The sequence below is a fragment of the Ambystoma mexicanum genome, chromosome 10 (assembly GCF_040938575.1).
Source record: "Ambystoma mexicanum isolate Mex_15411 chromosome 10, UKY_AmexF1_1, whole genome shotgun sequence".
Taxonomy (NCBI): Eukaryota; Metazoa; Chordata; class Amphibia; order Caudata; family Ambystomatidae; genus Ambystoma; species Ambystoma mexicanum.
In genome coordinates, this window is record NC_090932.1 from 1,180,114,306 (window position 1) to 1,180,132,454 (window position 18,149).

Consider the following 18,149-nt stretch of genomic DNA (forward strand, 5'->3'; position numbering starts at 1 on the left):
ATGTTGGAGTGCCGCCGGCAGTATTGATACATTCGAGCGGAACCGTTGAGGACGTTCGTAGTCGTGGTTGAAGTAAGTTGGTACTTGCAGTTAGCTTATTGCTACATGTGAGTTCTATCCTCGGGCGTTTTGTATGCAGCAAGTGAATGTGGCCATATGGTGTAACGGAGACGCACCGAGAGGGAGTCCATTGTATCGGCGGATGTTGTGAAGTTCTGACTATGCTTTCCCTTTTTCCTTCCGATGCACATGGTTACATAGGGATGTATTGGTTTCAGACGACAGAAATAACAGTGGTTTGAAGTTACGAGCTCCAATACACGGACCTCATTCAGATTGGCGTGTTGGATATTTGATGACCCCACATTTAAGTGATCAGAGGTTGGAAGACGTATTGTGAGCCTATTGGTGACATGGCCAGGTAATTTGGTGGTTGGGCCATGTTTTTTGGCTTGGGTGTGATCGGGTCACGTTACTTGGTTGCTTTGAGTCTTGCACTTCTGGTGATGGTGTGCTCTACGTACCGTTGGTGATGTCTCGACTTACTTATTTAATGGACCACATTTATAGTGGTCTGGCTTACAATGAATTCATGTTGTAGCTTGCGAAGTGACTATATGTAGTTACCGGTTTTTAGTTTGTGAATTTGGTTTCACTCCCAGGGTGATTATGTAGACTCTTGGGTTGTATAGTCTTGGTTACTATTCCCTCACTTCTCTGTTTTCACTTACGGGGCTTGGTACCTCGGTTTTGGATAGAGATGGTGTATGTTTGAGTTAACGGTTTGTGAATCCTGAGTTCTCAGGTCCCTTGTATGCCTTATATCTTTCAGCCGGTGTGTTCTACATCTGTTGGTGGATGTGCTTAGTACCCCTACTGCACAACATTGAAAGTATTTGTACTATAAGAAAGAAGTGTTTTATTCCCCTGAAGAGAGTTCAGCCATAGTTTGGCAAAAAGAACTGAAACATGCTACATGTCGGGATTATGTACATCATTTGAAACACATTTGTTTTATGACATTGTAATTTGCTGCTAAGATTGTGTTTGTATATCTGTTATGAATGTGTGATGAAGAATGGTTTGAATGAATAATGTGAATTGTAATTGTTATAATCAATTGTTGTGCCTCAATATGGGTCAGTTTTTCTAATGGTTCTAACTGTTTCTATTGTAAAGAGTAATACATCTATATATTTTTTGTATTTAGTTGTACTGCATCTATTTTTTCAAGATATAAGTACTTGTGTTCTATTTAGGAACACGTGTAGGGACTCAGGATTACATTTGTATCATAGCAGTTTGTGTGTCCTATCTCTTTGTTTAAGCATATTGCTATCAGGTCCTGCCCATGAAACAGGAATTGGCAACAGAGACTTTGCCCTTGATTTGAACCACAAGAGGCTCAAACCGCCTAAGCATTGATACTTTCCCCACTGTTCATAGAAAGATTCTATTAATATGCCTTCAACATTGCTGGCAAAAGTAGTTTGCAACCTTCCATTTATGTTCTGCACCTACTGCGTCAGGTGAGACATCTCAGGCCATCAGGTAGCATTGCCGGTCAGAATAAAATATACTACAGGATGCCTTTCAAGGTACAGAATAACAAACAAGCATTTTTATAGCGCAAACCACAAATGCAAATTGCCTTAAACTATGGAAGATCCTGATGCAGAATGGTAATCCAGTTGAGAATTTAGCCATGGCAGAAAGCCATAGTTTCTGTCAGTCATTGTTTTTCATTAGAATTTAGTTTCATTAAAGCCTTGAATTCTTACTTGAAGTAAAGCATTAGGTGACCCTCAAGAGCAATACATGGTTCAGTCGGTGAGCAAGGTGGGAAACAGTTTAACAGTGGATACTGCCAACACATTCACAAAGTAACCAAAATCTGCTATCCTTACGAGAAATTTTCTGGGTCCAGGGTCTTTGCCATGGTGAGAACATCTAAGAGTGAGGATCCCGCCGGGACCTGGACCTCTGTCCTGTACTCCGTGCCAAGGTGTGTTAAGTAGGTCACAGTCAGGCGGACGCTTATCTTCTCTTCTGCCAAGATCAGTCCTTTTGTCCTGGAGCCACTGTGCAGAATCAGTGTGTCTTTGAAAGAGAAAGATGGGAGAATTAACCATGAGAGCAGACAACAGAAAGGGAGATGGCCAAAGTTAGAGAAGAGGAGAGAGAGAGAGAGAAGCAGAGATAGGAGGAGAGCGAGAAGGAGAGAGAGAGAGAGAGAGAGAGAGAGAGAGAGAGAGAGAACAAGGGTAAGGGGGAGGAAAATAGAGAGAGAGAGGGAAAGAGAGACATTAGAGAACAGAAAAACGATTGGGAAAAAGATAAGAGAAGACTACTAACAAAATGTGTGTTTGTTATGGGGGTTAACGGGCCAAGAGATATGCTGTCATCTGTTATGAATGAGTCTTATCCACTATGACCCACCCTACAATTGACCCTTATTCTCTCTGAAATATGCCCAGACATTAGATGCATGAATAGTAATATCCCAACCAACTGTTGACATGGACACCATTGTGTGTCTCAGCTGACATTGTACAATGGCTTGGACATGAGGAGCAGGTGGCGTTGGTGACAAACATTGAGATATACAAGAAGGAGCAGGGTGCAGTATCCACTGTCTAAGTGGAATCCCTTTTGGCCGGAAGGAGCAAGGGAATGGCTGTGAGTAGAAGCCCAGGAGTAGGTTTGAGAGCCTTGAAGATGAGAGCAAAGCAAATAGGAAAGGCCAATTGAATGGGTCCATATTAGTAACCACACTGAGATGTCAAATGGCAGGGTTTGTTAATTCACATCTCATTGTTGCATTCTACTTAATCAAAGGAGCTCAGGGTGGCAATTGAATCACACTCTCATCAATAATGCTGTAGGTATGGGAACAGGTTATGTGCCAGGGAGCACCCACAAGCGACTGACAGATTCTCAGCAAGACTTGGTGAGACCTTTGGGAGGTTGTTCCTCCTAGGAGGTTGTTCACATAACAGTGGGGTCTGTGAGATGCAGACAGTGCAACCAGGTTGCAGGTGTCAGGAGCATCAGAGTGGGGTTCAAGTGTGTTAAGATGGATTTCTAGAATCAGGCGTGGTGAGCAGATTTTAGGAGGCTAGCCAGAGTATTGGCGACCAGGGAGCTCTGAGAGATTAGCCAAAACCCAATTAGCACTGTTTATGTTAATGTTTACATTGACTGTATTTCTAACGCGCCTTAGGCCCACGGACAAACGGGTGCACAGAAAAGACAAAAAAACAAGGAGAAACATAACAGACATGGAATAAAACACAGCTAAAATAAGTAAGAGAAACATACAAAGCAAAAGATTAAAATCAACAAAGAAATAATGGAAGCAATAAAAGCAGCCGCAAGATAAAACAATCATCAAGGGATAAAACCAGAGCAGAGTCAAATAGGATTAATAAGATCAAGTAAAAAAAAATAATGTTTTCATAGTTTTCTTCAAAACTATTAACGAGGTCTCAAGTCTGAGCTCGACTGGCAGTTTATTCCAAAATGAAAGTACCAAGAAGTCAAATGCACATCTACCAGTCCTCACCAATTTGGTCATGGGTCATTCAAGAAGGTTACCATTGCTAGATTTCAAAAGGTGAGCGGATGTCTTTAAAATGAATTTTTGAGAAAGATATGCAAGACGTTTGCAAAAAAGGCAATTATGTGCAATGGTAAGAATCCGAAATGGGAGGTGCTGTTTTACTGGAAGCCAGCGCAGAGCTTTCTGGGTTTCTGTTATGTGTTCCCTCTGACCAATGTTAGCAACAATATGGACTGCACGCTACTGCAGGACTTGCAGCTTATTTATGTGCTTCAATGCAGAGCCAACAAGAAGGCTCCCACAATAGTCGATCTTTGCACCCAGAATAACAAAGGCTATTGTAGCACAGTTCTCCTGAGAGAGAAAAGGCATGATCTCACTTAATAGTTTTAAATAATAAACTGATGAAGAAACATTATAATTAACATGTCCTTCATGGTAAGAGAGGAGTGAAATATTACTCCAAGAGTTTTTACTTTAGGAAGAACTTGGATGGTGCAGTCTGAAATGGTACATTCTTGATATGAAATATGCAGACTATTCAATTTTTGCTGCACTCCTACCAATAGTAGCTATGTCTTGCTACTATTAAGAGCAAGTGCATTATGGGCCATCCAGTTTTGAAGTTGTACAACAGCCAGGGCAAGTAGGAGGGAAAAATGACTAGTTCCCAGTTACCAATAATGATATGTTTTTAGAAGCCAGAGATGCTAATATAATAGAAATATACAGCCAAAATAACCATGCAGCCAAAACCACTTAGAGACTGAGCGAAGAAGTCACTGGTAATTTAGTCAAATCACAGCTAGCGACTACTAGTAATCCCTTGGAGGAAATGGCGAGAAAGAGATTGGAGGACCAGGCGTGTATGAAAAAGCTCCTTCTATAATGCTGTCTGACCGTTATGGCCCCCACTCAGTCCCAGCACCTATGCTGATGCACCCCACTCCTCAGGTTAACTTACCCGAAACTTCCAACAGGGCAGGAAACCAAGAGGCCCGCAAGTTGGGGGTGAAATGCATGCAAAAAGAGGGCAGTAACTAAGGGGAGTGAGAAAGTGGTGGTGCTAAGAAATAGGTGGAAATTAGGTTCTGCTAAATCGCAAACAGTGGGCACACAGACAGATGACACAAGTAATCTAGAGGGGGTAACAGTCAATTTAGAATCTAACAACCAGAGATTTGTGGTGAAATAACTAACTATGGAATTGGAAGAGTTTATTATGATTAAATTATGAAATTGGCTGAAAGAAGTAACAACGGAAATTAAAGAGATTAAAAATTAGGTGGCTGAATTGGGCTTGGCAGTAAGATTTAGACCCTGTTGTAATGTTGAAACCTATAGAGCAAAAGAGAATCCACAAGCTCAAAATATGGCACCCCAAGTTTTACCTGTCAGCAATATGCCCACTACTGGAAGGGGAAACATAAATCCCTGGAGCAGGCGGAACTATAACTCCATAGGTGGCTCTAGGAATATGGATTGGACACGAAAAAGAATGCAAGCTGAACGGCTCCCCCACTAAAAGGCCCAAATACAATTGCCTTGAATAAACCCTTAGGATACGATCAAACAAGGAGCGTTATGAACTCACCTACGAGAGACCCTCGCCCTTCAGTTATCATGACTAATATCCCCCGTGTGGGTCAGGAAATGTATGAGGATCAGGAGAGCCTTAAGAATAAATGCATCTATTGGATACGGCACACAAAAGACTGTTTGTCAGTAATTAGAGATTACATAATGCTGTCAAAAGGGGTAGGATACCGAATTCCCACTTAGATTATATACAGGTGTTCCTTTGATCGTGGGCACTAGTAGAGAGTCTATTGAGTATAGACCACAGGGTCCCGTCAGTGGGGAAATCCTTGGTTGCTCGAAGATCTCCTGAGTTTCTACAACTTCTGGGGGTCGGTGCTAATTCCAATAATGGGGGAAGAAATTATACCAGTAACAGGGCAAATACTCTAGCCCCATAAGGGCATAAGAGGAGGGAAAAGGAACTCACAACAAGTTAATTAACCAGGTAACACAGAAGATGTGGATTGACTGAAAGTGGGAGACAGTAGCCCAGAAAAGGGGGAAGGGGTTTTTACCTTGGTGTCATGGAATGCAGCCAGTTTAAACAGACTCCTAGGTGATACCAATTGGTGCGTATTAGTGCTACAGGAGACCTGTACTTCTGAACCGGTCCCCTTTCAAGGGTATCAAACATTCCACGTGCCTGCTATAAAAGGGCCAAAGGGTAGACCTAGTGGTGGCTTAATGATCTGGGTGGAGGTCTGCTTGGGATGGAGGGTGGCGTTTCAGCAAACGGGCACTGCAGACCTAAAATGGTTATCCATTTCAACTGGGGATAACAAATTAATAGAACTGTTTAACATCTATAAAAGGCTTTCCTCCAAACTAGGCATGGAGACACTGACCTGTCTAAGGGATACCTTGAATACTATCCAAGTGGGGTGGGGGGGAAGCTCAAGCACCACAATACTAGTAGCAGGAGATTCAATCTCCAGATTGAACCAGTGGGAATATTGGAAGGTCTATGGCAAAACCAAAATTTAGCTTGGGTCATCCCTGATGCGATTGCATCTCCCCCAGCGAGACTACATCGTTTGGCAGTAGAAACAGCCTGTATGTTGTTTAAGAGCGTGCAATGGGCACTTTCCCAAAGATCAGCCTGCAACAAGTACTTTTAAGGGCCACAATGGCTCATCCCTCGTAGATTATATTTCCTTTATCTCAGGAGTTGCCTGGGCCCGGGTGGAAGATTTTATGATCCAAATAAGAACAGAGAGCAATCATTGTCCCCTGTGTGTACGAATTAGAGGGGATGGGTTAAAGAGTGCCAAACCCAGGGGAGTGAGGCATGGCCACATTTTTACTATAATTTTGACTATAGGAGGCCATGCACGTAAATCAGTCAGGTGGACAAAGGTGCTGGATCAAAACGGCAAGCCAGCGCTCTATACATCAAATATTTTAAACATAGAAGCCTATGAGAAGTTGAAAGAAAATGTGCTCCCCCATATCTCTGTATCTAAGAGAACAATCAAAAAGAAAACTGTGCAAAAATGAGTGGTATGATGGAGAGTGTTGAGAGCCGAAAAGAAAATCTTGGGCTGCATAGACACAAAGGGGATTGTAGCCAAAATAAAGTTGTGCTGGGCTCGCTCACAGTACAAAAGAAAATGTTCCTCAAAAGATTATTTTGTACAAGATAAGTGGAGAAGTATTTCCAAGGCTCTACAAAATAAAAATAATGTGCCCTTTTGGCAACTTGTAACTGATAAGGATTTGAAAGGGGATCAGACTCAACTGCTGTATAGGAGCAGAAGAGTGGCAACTTCATTTGGAGAGTTTGTATGGGGGAATGGAGGGCGATGCACTTACTCGATCAATGAACAAAGAGGTTGCTCCATTGAGCGATGGTGGGCTGTATATAACTGTAGGGGCAGTAGAACATGCAATCATCTCCCAAAAAGGAAGTAAAGCAGCTGGGCCTGACCTCATTCCAGAAAATGTGTTCAAAGACGAGGTGGATATTTGGGCCCCAATCTTGTGCAGCATATTCAATGCAATCATAAGGAAAGGTGCAATCCCTGAATCATGGTGCAAGGCCACTATAATTCCCTTGTATAAAAAAAGGTGGGAGGGTCTATCCGGCCAACTATCACCCGATATCCCTCCTAGTAAGAAAGTAACAACGTTATAAGTGAATTGCAAGCAGTCTTTAGAAGGAACAGAGGAACCATTGACCACTGTTTCTTGCTCCTTATGCTGATTCAGAAATATAAAGTTCTGAAGCAAATGAAAATAGACGCTGCATTCCTTGATTTGAGGACAGCGTTTGATTCAGTATTGAGTGAAACTCTGTGGAAATTATTATGTAATGCTCTTGCACACCTGATTTGGATAATCAGGTTACTTTACTCTAGAAATAGCATTGTTGTTTGCTATGGTTTATGAGGTGAAACACCACACGCTTTGACGTAACAAAGGGAGTACGGCAGGGATGTCCCGTCACCCCTATTATTCAATTTGTATATACAACAGATAATTGATAAATTTTTAAAGGAGTGCCAGGACTGCCCCAAAATGGCTATCGATAAGTACCCTGTCTTATTTTACGCTGCAGTATTATTGTTGGCAACATCCCCGCAAGGATTGGGAAAATCATTGGCGATATTCCTGTCCAAGCGCAAAGAGCTGGAATTGCACTTGAACATTGAGAAGTCAAAAGTAATGGTGTTTAAGCCCCGGTTTGCAAAACCTAAGTCTTTCGTGTTAAAGGTGAACAAAAACCAACTAGATCAAGTCAAAACCTTTGACTACCTTGGGGTAAGATTTCAAGAATCAGAGGGATGGGTATCCCAGGTAAAACAGTCAGTCTCCACCTTAGAAACATGTGCGGAGTCCATTTAGGCCTTTCATGCAAGTCACGGCCAAGGAGCAATCTCTCCAGCATTAGATCTATATGGGAAGCAGGTTGTTCCAGCTGATTTATATGGGGCTAAATTTTGGGGGCATGCCAACCTGGAAAGATTGTCATCTAGTGAACTAACATTTTTTTAAAAACTTGTCTTATTACCTTTTAGCACTCCTTCCGCATTGTTACTCCTAGAGTTAGAAGTAACCCCAGTGACCTCTCTGGCGTCCATTAGCCCAGCCCTTTTTTGGCTAAGACTGTGAAACCAGGAAGGGCTGGAGAAATACAGAGACACTTTAAGCCATGTTATGTCTATAGATGGAGGGAAGACAATAGACTGACTTTGCCAAGTAAAAAAAGTCCCTCTTTGAAATAGGGGGAGGTATCTATGGGAAAACCCTCAAAACCTACCAATTGGAATAAGGAAAGCTCAAAGGGTTTGTGCGGCCCAAAGAGCAAGGGGCCAGTTGGTGGCTGGTACTATGAAGCTTAAATTTGCCCACGTCTACCTTGAGCTCATGACCCCAAGTAGAAAATGATATATAGATTTTATTTCACCCCGTACAAGGAATCCCCATACATGCGAGTGAGACTGGGAACCCCCCCCAGTGGCCGCCTTTACGCATACTTGGAAAAAGTCGTACTCAGACCAATGTATGATGTGTGGGGAGGCGACAGAATCAAGTCATGCATTTTATGTTGTTGTGCAGAAAAACAAAATATTTCCGACATATGTATCTGAAGCCTATATTGATGGAAGCTGGGATGAGAGTTGTTAGAACAGCAATGTTATTTTTAAGGCAGAGTACTCTATCCCACATAGTCTATGTGGTTGCTAGATACACCCATAGATCTTGGTTGCCAAGAAAGAAGTTGTCAAATTCTACTACTACATGTAAATAGACAATATATAAAGATAATGTTAGAGGCTGTGAGCAGGGCTCCCCTCTGTGCTCTGTCCTCAAAGGTTGTTCAATGATATTGACACACACTTGATAGTGCTAACATTGCACATTTATAAAGATTGTCCAATGATACTGATATGATTTTTATAATTATAGTATTTTTCATTTTTATACGCATATTATTTATTTTATTTATTGACTTGAAGATTTTACATCGAATACAAGTGTGTTGACTAACTATTAAAAGCATGTGGATTATGGGCCATCCAGTTTTGAATGAGACTAAAAATCTCATTGACTTTTGTGGAATCAATATCATAGGCCCCTGTGAGCTGAATTAAAATCAGAGTATCATCAGTGTAATTAGTGTATAATACGCTCAGATGATCTAAAATATCAAAAAGGGGTTTCATAAAAAGATTAAGAATGGTAGGGGAAAGGCAGGTCCCCCGAGGCACTCCACAGTATAACTCCACAGGAGTGGCACTCTGATCATTATGAAAGACTCTGGCCCGATGACCTTCTAGAAAAGATCAAATCCAATCTGCTGCATCATCAATAAAACACACATTGGACTGACCTTGGTCATATAAAATATTAAAATCCAGTAAATGTGCAATGGAGAGCAGTCAAGGCTTAGTCTCACTAGTGTTTGAGTTGGGTCCTCAATGAGTCCACACAATATAATACACAATAATTCAATTTAGACAGTCAGTTATAAAAATACCGTTATTTTTGTAGGCTTTTAGAACACGCTGAAAAATGAAATTAGCAGGTAGTAATATCACACAAAACTCTATAATGCCAATATACAAAATCACCATTAGGTTCACTTAATATACCTCATCAAATAACTTAACCATGAATATGAGAAAAGTTATTCAGATGTAGTAAAATGATGGGAATCAGTGACAAGTACAATATTCTCACTTTAGAAGTCCTAACCCTAAGATGAATGGGGACTTGTGCCCAAAAGTCACAGGTTCCAACACAATGTTTCTCACAGGTATGAGTTTTCTTAGAAAGGATGCAATGGGCTTGTGCTGGTGTTTACTAATGGTGTTTACTAATTAAAAGTTCCATAAAAATTTACCTGAAGATAGGTACATTTTCTCCTTTCTTCCAGACACAAGGCTAACTCAGGGGTAGGATACCCACCCCAGTTTCGATGACCAGAGATGAGTGGAAGGGAGATAGGAGACAAAGGGACTTGTTCCCAATGTTAGCCTATGGAGGACAGGGGAGGATAGGCACAGGTATGCTTAGTTATTTACACCCCTCTCCGCAATCAGATTTTCCCAGACGTCATGATGTCTCATCTGGGGGTCACTGGGGGCTCAATCTTTTGCCCTTTGTTCCGGTCAGTTGTTCCCACGCGTTGCATGTTTGAGGATTCTTCCGATTGGGTGCAACTGCAAGATGCAATCCCTTTTGGCGAAGAAATGCAGAATCCAACGAGGCAGGCCTCTTCAGGACACTTCACAGGATGGAAGAAGGCAAGTTCCAGCAACAACCACGGTTTGCATTGGACAACAGGTGTCCTTCCATCCAGTCACAGTTACAGAAGCTGCTCCAGGACAGGTTCCTTTGAAGTTAGGAAGCTGAAAGTTCAGAGAGAAGGCAACTTGTGGCACAAGCTGGCGGACATCCAAGTTCCAGACTTCAATTCAGAACAGCAACCGTTCTGGCGAAGTAGCCCAAGAGAGCTGGTCAGTCCACCGGGCAGTGCAGGGACACTTCTGAAGGCTCTCAAGGGCTGGATCCTCGAGAACGCATTGAGACTACGTGGTCCCACTAGACCAAGAGCCGCTCAGGGTCTTCGAAGATCAAGCAGAGGAGCAGGGCTTCACTGGGCTGGACACAGGAAGGGTTGCTGGGCCACTTCAGGAGTAGTCTTCGGATCTTCAGCAGGCATGAACAGTGGCTATTCAATGATGGATAGCCACTGGCCACAACATCTGATAAGAAACACACATTCAAGGACCAGGCATGTGAATTGGGACCAGACAGTCCCAGCCGCCTCCTCTGGCCACACAAACAAACCACCCTTAGTCCGCAAAAGCCACAGCTTTCCCCGGGAACGGGCATTCAATATAAGGCATTTCCTGACCTGAGAAGAATCCAAAAGAACAACATAGGTAAAGAACAAGTGAAAAAACCTTGTGGCATGGCCATCTTAGAGTGCTAGCTGCCTTTAGTAGCCATTTGTGATCAATGCAAAAGTGCACTAATAAAATGTTCCAAAATGGAAATAATATCACTGTGCCTACCAGCTTGTCTTAGGAACAATGTAGAGGTAACCATGAAAGGATATATGGATACAAAGGAGCCCAACTGCACTTCACTGTAACGTGATGTGTGCAATTGTATCAATACAAAGATTAACAAAAAGGGTTGGTCTTAGTGACTCATCATTCTCCCCCGTAAGAATGAGAAAAAGGGAAATGGGAGTAAAGCAGAAGGCTTTACTTATCTCCAAAAAGTCATGACAGAGTTCAAAGCAAAGCAAAAAGGAAGGATGCCCAATAGAAGTCTATGGGAGGAAAGCAGCAAAAAGAAAGTCTTTCCTAAAATGTACCTCCATGGCACCACATTTTCTAATGTTGCTCAGCCACAGTACAAGACTTGCAATAAACAAGAAAGACTGGCAGGATTCTGCATGGTCAAGTGAGATATAGTCCTGATGACATACCACTAAATCTAGGGGAATACTACGATCAGAGCAGCTCTGCTAGAGCGATCAAGCTTTCTCACTGCTCAGGAAAGTATTTCCAATGTCTAATCATGCACCTGGGAACCTCGCAGTCAGCGATCTTTGGATATTTTCAACCAACATTAGCAGATTATCGACTCTGGTGCAAGTCAGAGGTTTCAAGAACATGGCTCCAGGTCTCCTGAAGGACCAGCAATGCAGGTGAGAAGCTAAAGGAAAATGTGTAAGCAACAGGAGCAGCCAAGAGCACCGTAGGCACTACTTAAGATGGTGTAATGTGCAAGCCGTAAAAAGAGAACAGCACTTGTGCCACTAGAATAACCCCCCCTTTGGGGAAAAAGAATTCAGTGAAAAGGAATGAATGTAAGGGTAACCCTGCACATGTGCCTTGCGGAGGAGCCTTCAAATAACAACAAAGACAAAGTTCTCAACGGCGTGAGTGGAGCCCCATTTGGGACAGTTGGAAAAAGCCTGACCCTCACAGTGAAGGGTCGAGCACAGCTCTCCGCTCAGTGCCAGTACAAAAAAAAAAATACTTTGTTGAGCCTGCCTTTGCTGATAGATGGCGCCTCGTTGTCAGGAGGGGCGTTGCAACTTCTTCACCGCCGAAGGCCCAGGCTCAATTGTTTGGCACTCCCAGTGGGAACGTGGAGCAACCATCTTTACTGACATCTGAGTTGCTCCTTATTATGCAGTGCTCCCCCTGCTACAGGTGGCCCGATTGGAGTCCACGGGTCGTTGCTGGCAGACGCAGCCCAGGTACAAGGACTCGCTGAGGCCACCAGCTTCTGGCATACATCTCCCAGCCCAGACTCACTAAAGGGACCTCCAACGTCCCAAGTTATAGTGGTTTATAGGGCAAGATGTGTTACTCCCTTTTTAGATAAAAAATTACAAAACTGCTGGTGTAATGGGAGTGAAGCTAAGATCTATATATATTCTGATCAACAACTAGGAAAACATACATCAGCATTGCTTTGTCTGCCTTTCCATGTGTGGTACATATTTCTTCTAATCTAGTGTTTCTTCCCAGGGAGTTTGGGAACCAAATATACCTAATTCCTTTCCTTACCAAGTCTGTTTCCTACAGCGGCACACCCAGGGTGATTCAGATATTCAGGTAAGCGGGCATTGCCGCAGGCAGGCAAGAGGTGGGTTAAGTTCTTATAAGTAAGAAAAAGTGTATTAGTGTGCACCCCTACACCTGTCTCCCACCAGGTGCAATAGATCAATTCCCCTGCTACGCTAGCATATGAGCCAAAGGAGGTTTGATTGCAGCTGCATTTTGGGTTCAGGATGAGGTGCCTGCGTATTCACGGCTAAACATGAGGCTGTGGTGCTGCTGCAGATTCATGAACAGATGGGTTTCTTCCAAGGTTCCACCCTAACATGCGTCACTAATTCATTGTAAGGTCAAATGAATAAAGAAACAATATCTGTAAGACATTTTTTAGTTTACGTATTGCGACAACATATTATTCTGTCCAACTAACATGCCATTGGGCACTTTCTCAAGGATTAAGAGTTGTGTTTCTGTTCAGTGGACGTCCAACATATGGTCATCATAGGGTATGTTTCCTAAACTTATTACCAGCATGTAAACTCTGGCTGGCATTGTCTGTTCGTCACAGGGCATATCGGCTACCTTTCCACGTTGTTTGCCATACTATGGATTCAGGGCAATGGAGACAAAACTCCAGTGGTAAAAGGGTGGAGGAGGTCTGCGACAACAGTATTCAGTCCAAAGACTGGCACGCTGCCAACCTTCAATAACAAATCTAACACACCACCTGCTTCAACCTTCATACACCTAACAATTTACCAGCTGCACTCTATTCTGTCCTTCATCCGGACACCCCCTCTTTCAACTATTTAAGCAATTAGACACCCCAAGTGCCCCTCCCTACTTCCCTTCTTTGGCTTACATTTTTCCTGCCACCCCTTCCCTCCCTTCTTCCATCTCCCTTTTACCATTATAACACTTACCTGTTATACACTTTTAGACCCCACAGCACTTTTACCACTTCAGTAACCTGCACTTACTTTCATTCCAATTCTACCCTTCATCGCTCCTCTCCCTGCCCACCTACTCCCCCCTCGGCATTTTGTTTCCTTTGCAATTCTGGAACGTACTCTCTTACTAACCCTAATTAAATGTCAATAGTCTGTACAAACGTTTACATCCTGGCTGCGACAAGATGACTTTGGCGCCTTGAAGTACTCATGCGATTTGGGGCATGTATATAAAACACCAGTACAAATTATGCTGGTGCATCTTGTTTCCACTTCCACTGCTTTCACCACTTAGATATTGATTACACACATGGAGAAGGGTGGCAAGGCTATACCGAAGGCAGAGCGGACAGTGCTTCAGTAGGGCTAAGACCACCAATTCAAGTGAGACGTGCACTCTCCTTTGTCACACCTGGGTAGATGGGAGAATGGTTTACTCAGATATTGGGGCAGGGCTCCACCATTAGAAGGGTCCTTCCTTACTGGTTTTGATGGTAGAAGATACAAGATTTAAAAAAGGGGGGTCCCACTTAGTCAAGAAGTGAGCAGCGCCCTGTCTCATCCAGGTAGCAGAAACTGAGGCGTCCTTAGTCACTGGAGCTGAGTTTTGTATTAAGTTGGGGTCTTTGAAAGTTTCAGGTTCAAGTAGGTATTCTTCAAGTTTGTCCACTGATCTTCTTCCATGTTCTGAGATTTGCCCCAAAGGGTCTTGCTCTTAACAGTTTTTTTTATTAAAGGTTTCTATTGTTTTTTTCAACAAACAAAACATAACATAAGCATCACACCCGACATTTTCAGTTATAAGTTTATTAGCGTACAGTACTTATATTTTGTTACTGTCTTCCCCTCTCTTTCCCCCTTAACTCGAGCTTCCACCTCAGGGTTACGAATTTCCTTTCTCTTGGGGTCAATCCCCTTCGTCGTTCTCGGATGTGTCATCTTCCCTGGAATTGACATGGGGGGTCCCGACAATGTGGCTATCATTTGTCTCCATGCTATCAGAGGTCCCACTTCATTATCCTCCCCTCTGCTGGCTGCCTCATGCCATGCTGCTGTCTCAGCGTCTGCCCATTTCAGGAGATCATTCCATCATACCTCTAAGCTGGGTCTGTGGGCTGCTTTCCAGCTCATGGCTATTCTCCTTTTGGCCAGTATGTAAGCCAGGTCCTTGAGTTTGCACACGTTTCAGGTTGTGTCGTCTGGTAAATCCCACCAACATGCATGCCCACACAGATTCCACATCTAGCTTGAGTCGTAGCTTAACTTCCTCCCAGAATTTTCCCACCACCGGGTACGCCCAGAACATATGGATCATCACGGCATCCACCTCCCCACACTTGGGGCATTTTTGTATTGCTGCGCATCCAAATCTGGCGATCTTTCGGGGGGTCATGTACGCCCTATGGGTGACATAAAGCTGAATCTGCTGCAGCCTAGCATTTCTAGACACCTTTTTATGATATCTCTGAGCTCTTTCCCACTGCCTGTCTTGCATAGGTTCACCCGCTTCCTCCTCCCAGTCCCGCCTCAGTTGGAGCGGCTCCTTACCCACTCTGGACATCACCAGTTCATAAATCCAGGATATTTCATACCCTCCCTACGAGATATCATACATCGTCTCTATGGCAGTGTCCGGTTGTTCTGCCTGTGCTATTTCGGACCACGTTTCCTTCATCCGTTTGACTACTATTATATGTAATATACTGCCCCGTATGTACCCTGTTTCTTCCACTATCGTTTGAAAGTCCAGTGCCTCCCCCTCCTTCCATATATCTCCCAGGGTCATCAGGCCTACCGGCTCCCACTACCGGCTCCCAGTGTTTACGGATGCCTTTTCTCAGCTGCTCATCCGCCGAACGGAATGCCACTAGTGGCGCCTGCGGGGAGATGTGGTTGGGTTTCCCATAGCTCGCTTGCTCTTAACAGTTAACCAGAAGATTGCGCTGTTGGAATCCAGGCCCAAATCACACGACTGTATTCATTTAAACGATTTAGTAGCCACTTTTAGTAAAGAACAGAGCATATGGGACAGAAGTGAAGCTCAAGAACTTCATTTTGAAGGAGGATGTTGTGTGGATATCAATCAAATCTAGGATTTTAGCTACAACTAGAAAGGAGCAACCATTGTATTAACAGTTTCAGGATGGGGATCTCAGTGTGTTATAGGGTTACATGGAAAAATGGAGCTCTTCCCTTTGTTCTGGAACCTTCCCCAAAAGAAACACAAACTAGTACTAAAGCTTACAGCGTGGATTAAACAAAGTTTTATAACGCCCTTATCTGAAGAACAATCTGTCCTCACGGAATACCTATTCTAAAAAATAGTCTCCAGGATCTAGTATCTGCTCGTTTCTTGAATCAAAGGTCAATGTCAGGCCTATAGCTCCCAGCTAGCTACTCTACTTGTCTGTTCAAGAGTTACAGCATCCTGCACGCTTCTTGACAGCTCAGTCCCAGTGATAGAACACCCTGCTTGTTTCTTGGCAAAACATGGATATAGCCCCCTGCTCACTGTTTGTCAAACTTGTTCCCAGGTATAAAGTGCCCTGCTTGCTTCTTAGCAACTGTTAGGAAAGATGTTATTTTTGCACTGTTCTCTCCATATATTCTGATGAGACACCCAGTATGACAATGCATTACTTACCGTAAAAGCATTTCTGATGGTTGTATCTGCTTAGATTCACATGCTGTGCATATGTCCGACATCCAGTGGTCACTGCGGAGTATTGCATTTTGTTTTTCGTAGTCGAAAAGGGGACGTCGACAAGGCGTGTCTGTAACACTATCCCTATAGTGACGTGTGTTGTACCCACAATCCCTCACGCGTCGAGGTCCCTCTGTTTGTATTTTTCTGCCCTGAGGGAGCCTTCTAGACGTGAGTGAGTACAGAAAAGAGAGAAATATAGAAAGATGTCTATGTTCCTTCCATCCGAGCGGGGAGGAAGGGTGGGCGCATGTGAATCTAAGCAGATACAACCATCAGAAATGCTTTTACGGTAAGTAATGCATTGTCTTCTGATGTTTGTTAATCTGCTTAGAATCACATGCTGTGCATAGACTAGCGAGAAGTACCCGGAGTTGGCGGTGGGTTATGAGAAGGAACAGTAGAGAAAAGATGTCTTAATACTGCCTGTCCCACCTGGGAGTCAGATCTAGAGTGTGGATCTAGACAGTAGTGTTTTGTAAAGGTGTGCACAGAACTCCAGGTAGCCGCTTTGCAGATGGACTCAAGGGGAACATTTGCAATGAATGCTATGGAGGCCCCCGTGCCTCGAGTAGAATGTGCTCTTGGCCTAAAGGGCAGTTCTCTCTTAGCAAGAGTATAGCATAGAGTGATGCATTGGACAATCCATCTAGAAATAGTGGACTTTGAAACTGCATCCCCTTCTCTTCCTGCTGCCACCGAGACGAAGAACTGATTAGTCTTCCTCAGTGATCTGGTTCTTTCCATGTAGAACATGACCGCTCTGCGCACATCTAGTGTGTGTAGAGTCCTTTCTCCCAAGTTGGAAGGATTTTGAAAGAACGCTGGTAGTTCTATAGACTGGTTTAGATGGAATTTTGAGATGAATTTTGGAGCAAACCTTGGGTGAGTGCGTAGAAGCACTTTATCTTTGTGAACTGTAACAAAGGGGTCTAGAACAGAAAGAGCCTGTAGTTCACTTACTCTCCTGATGGAGGTGATAGCTATTAGGAAAGCAGTCTTGAGAGTGAGGTCTTTAAGAGTTGCTTTGTGCATGGGTTCAAAAGGTGATCCCATGAGTTTTGTAAGTACCACGTTAAGGTCCCATCCGGGAGCTGGGTCAGCTATCGGGGGGTGTATTCTTTTTACTCCCTCCATGAAGGCCTTTATAACAGTGATCTTCCACCACGACACTTTGAGTTGGGAAGTGGTGTATGCAGAAAGTGCCGCTAGGTGGACTTTAATGGAATTGAACACTAGACCTGAATCTAATAAATGGGTCAGGTATAGAACAATATGTGTGGGAGAGCAGTCAATTGGGTTGATGCTCTTTCCTCTGCACCAGATGACAAATCTCTTCCATTTGCTAGAATAGCAGTGGCGAGTGTTAGGTTTTCTGGCTTCCCTGAGGATGTCCATGCATCTCTGCGGGAGCTGTAGGTGTCCAAATTCTACGACCTCAGGAGCCAGGCTGCTAAGTTCATGTTCTGGGGGCATGGATGCAGCGTCCTGCCCTTGTCTTGTGACAGCATGTTGTACGGGCAGGGGAGTTTCACTGGGGGAGATAGAGACATCTCCATCAAGTGAGCGAACCATGGCTGTCGGGCCCACATTGGGGCCACCAGTATCATGGTTACTTGTTCCTGGTGCATCTTGTGCACCACCTTGTTGAGAAGGGGAGTCGGGGGAAAAGCGTAAACAAATTTCCCTGACCATCGAATCGACAGACCGTTCCCCTTGGATTGGTTTTGGGGGTACCTGGAGGCGTAGCTTTGGCATTGTGAGTTCTCCAGGGTTGCCAACAGGTATATTTCTGGGAATCCCCATTGCGTGAAGACGTCGAA

The 18,149-nt window shown here is 43.7% G+C and overlaps 1 protein-coding gene across 8 annotated transcripts in view; it reads right to left on the reverse strand.

Annotated features, from left to right (window-relative positions):
• TCN2 (transcobalamin 2) overlaps positions 1-18,149 on the reverse strand; it is a 361,155-nt gene that overhangs the window by 46,531 nt on the left and 296,475 nt on the right. For all 8 annotated transcript variants that reach the window (XM_069619162.1, XM_069619163.1, XM_069619159.1 and 5 more), the window contains exon 8: positions 1,908-2,100. In XM_069619162.1, coding sequence (XP_069475263.1) covers positions 1,908-2,100 — 193 coding nt within the window. The remainder of the gene's footprint in view (positions 1-1,907; positions 2,101-18,149) is intronic.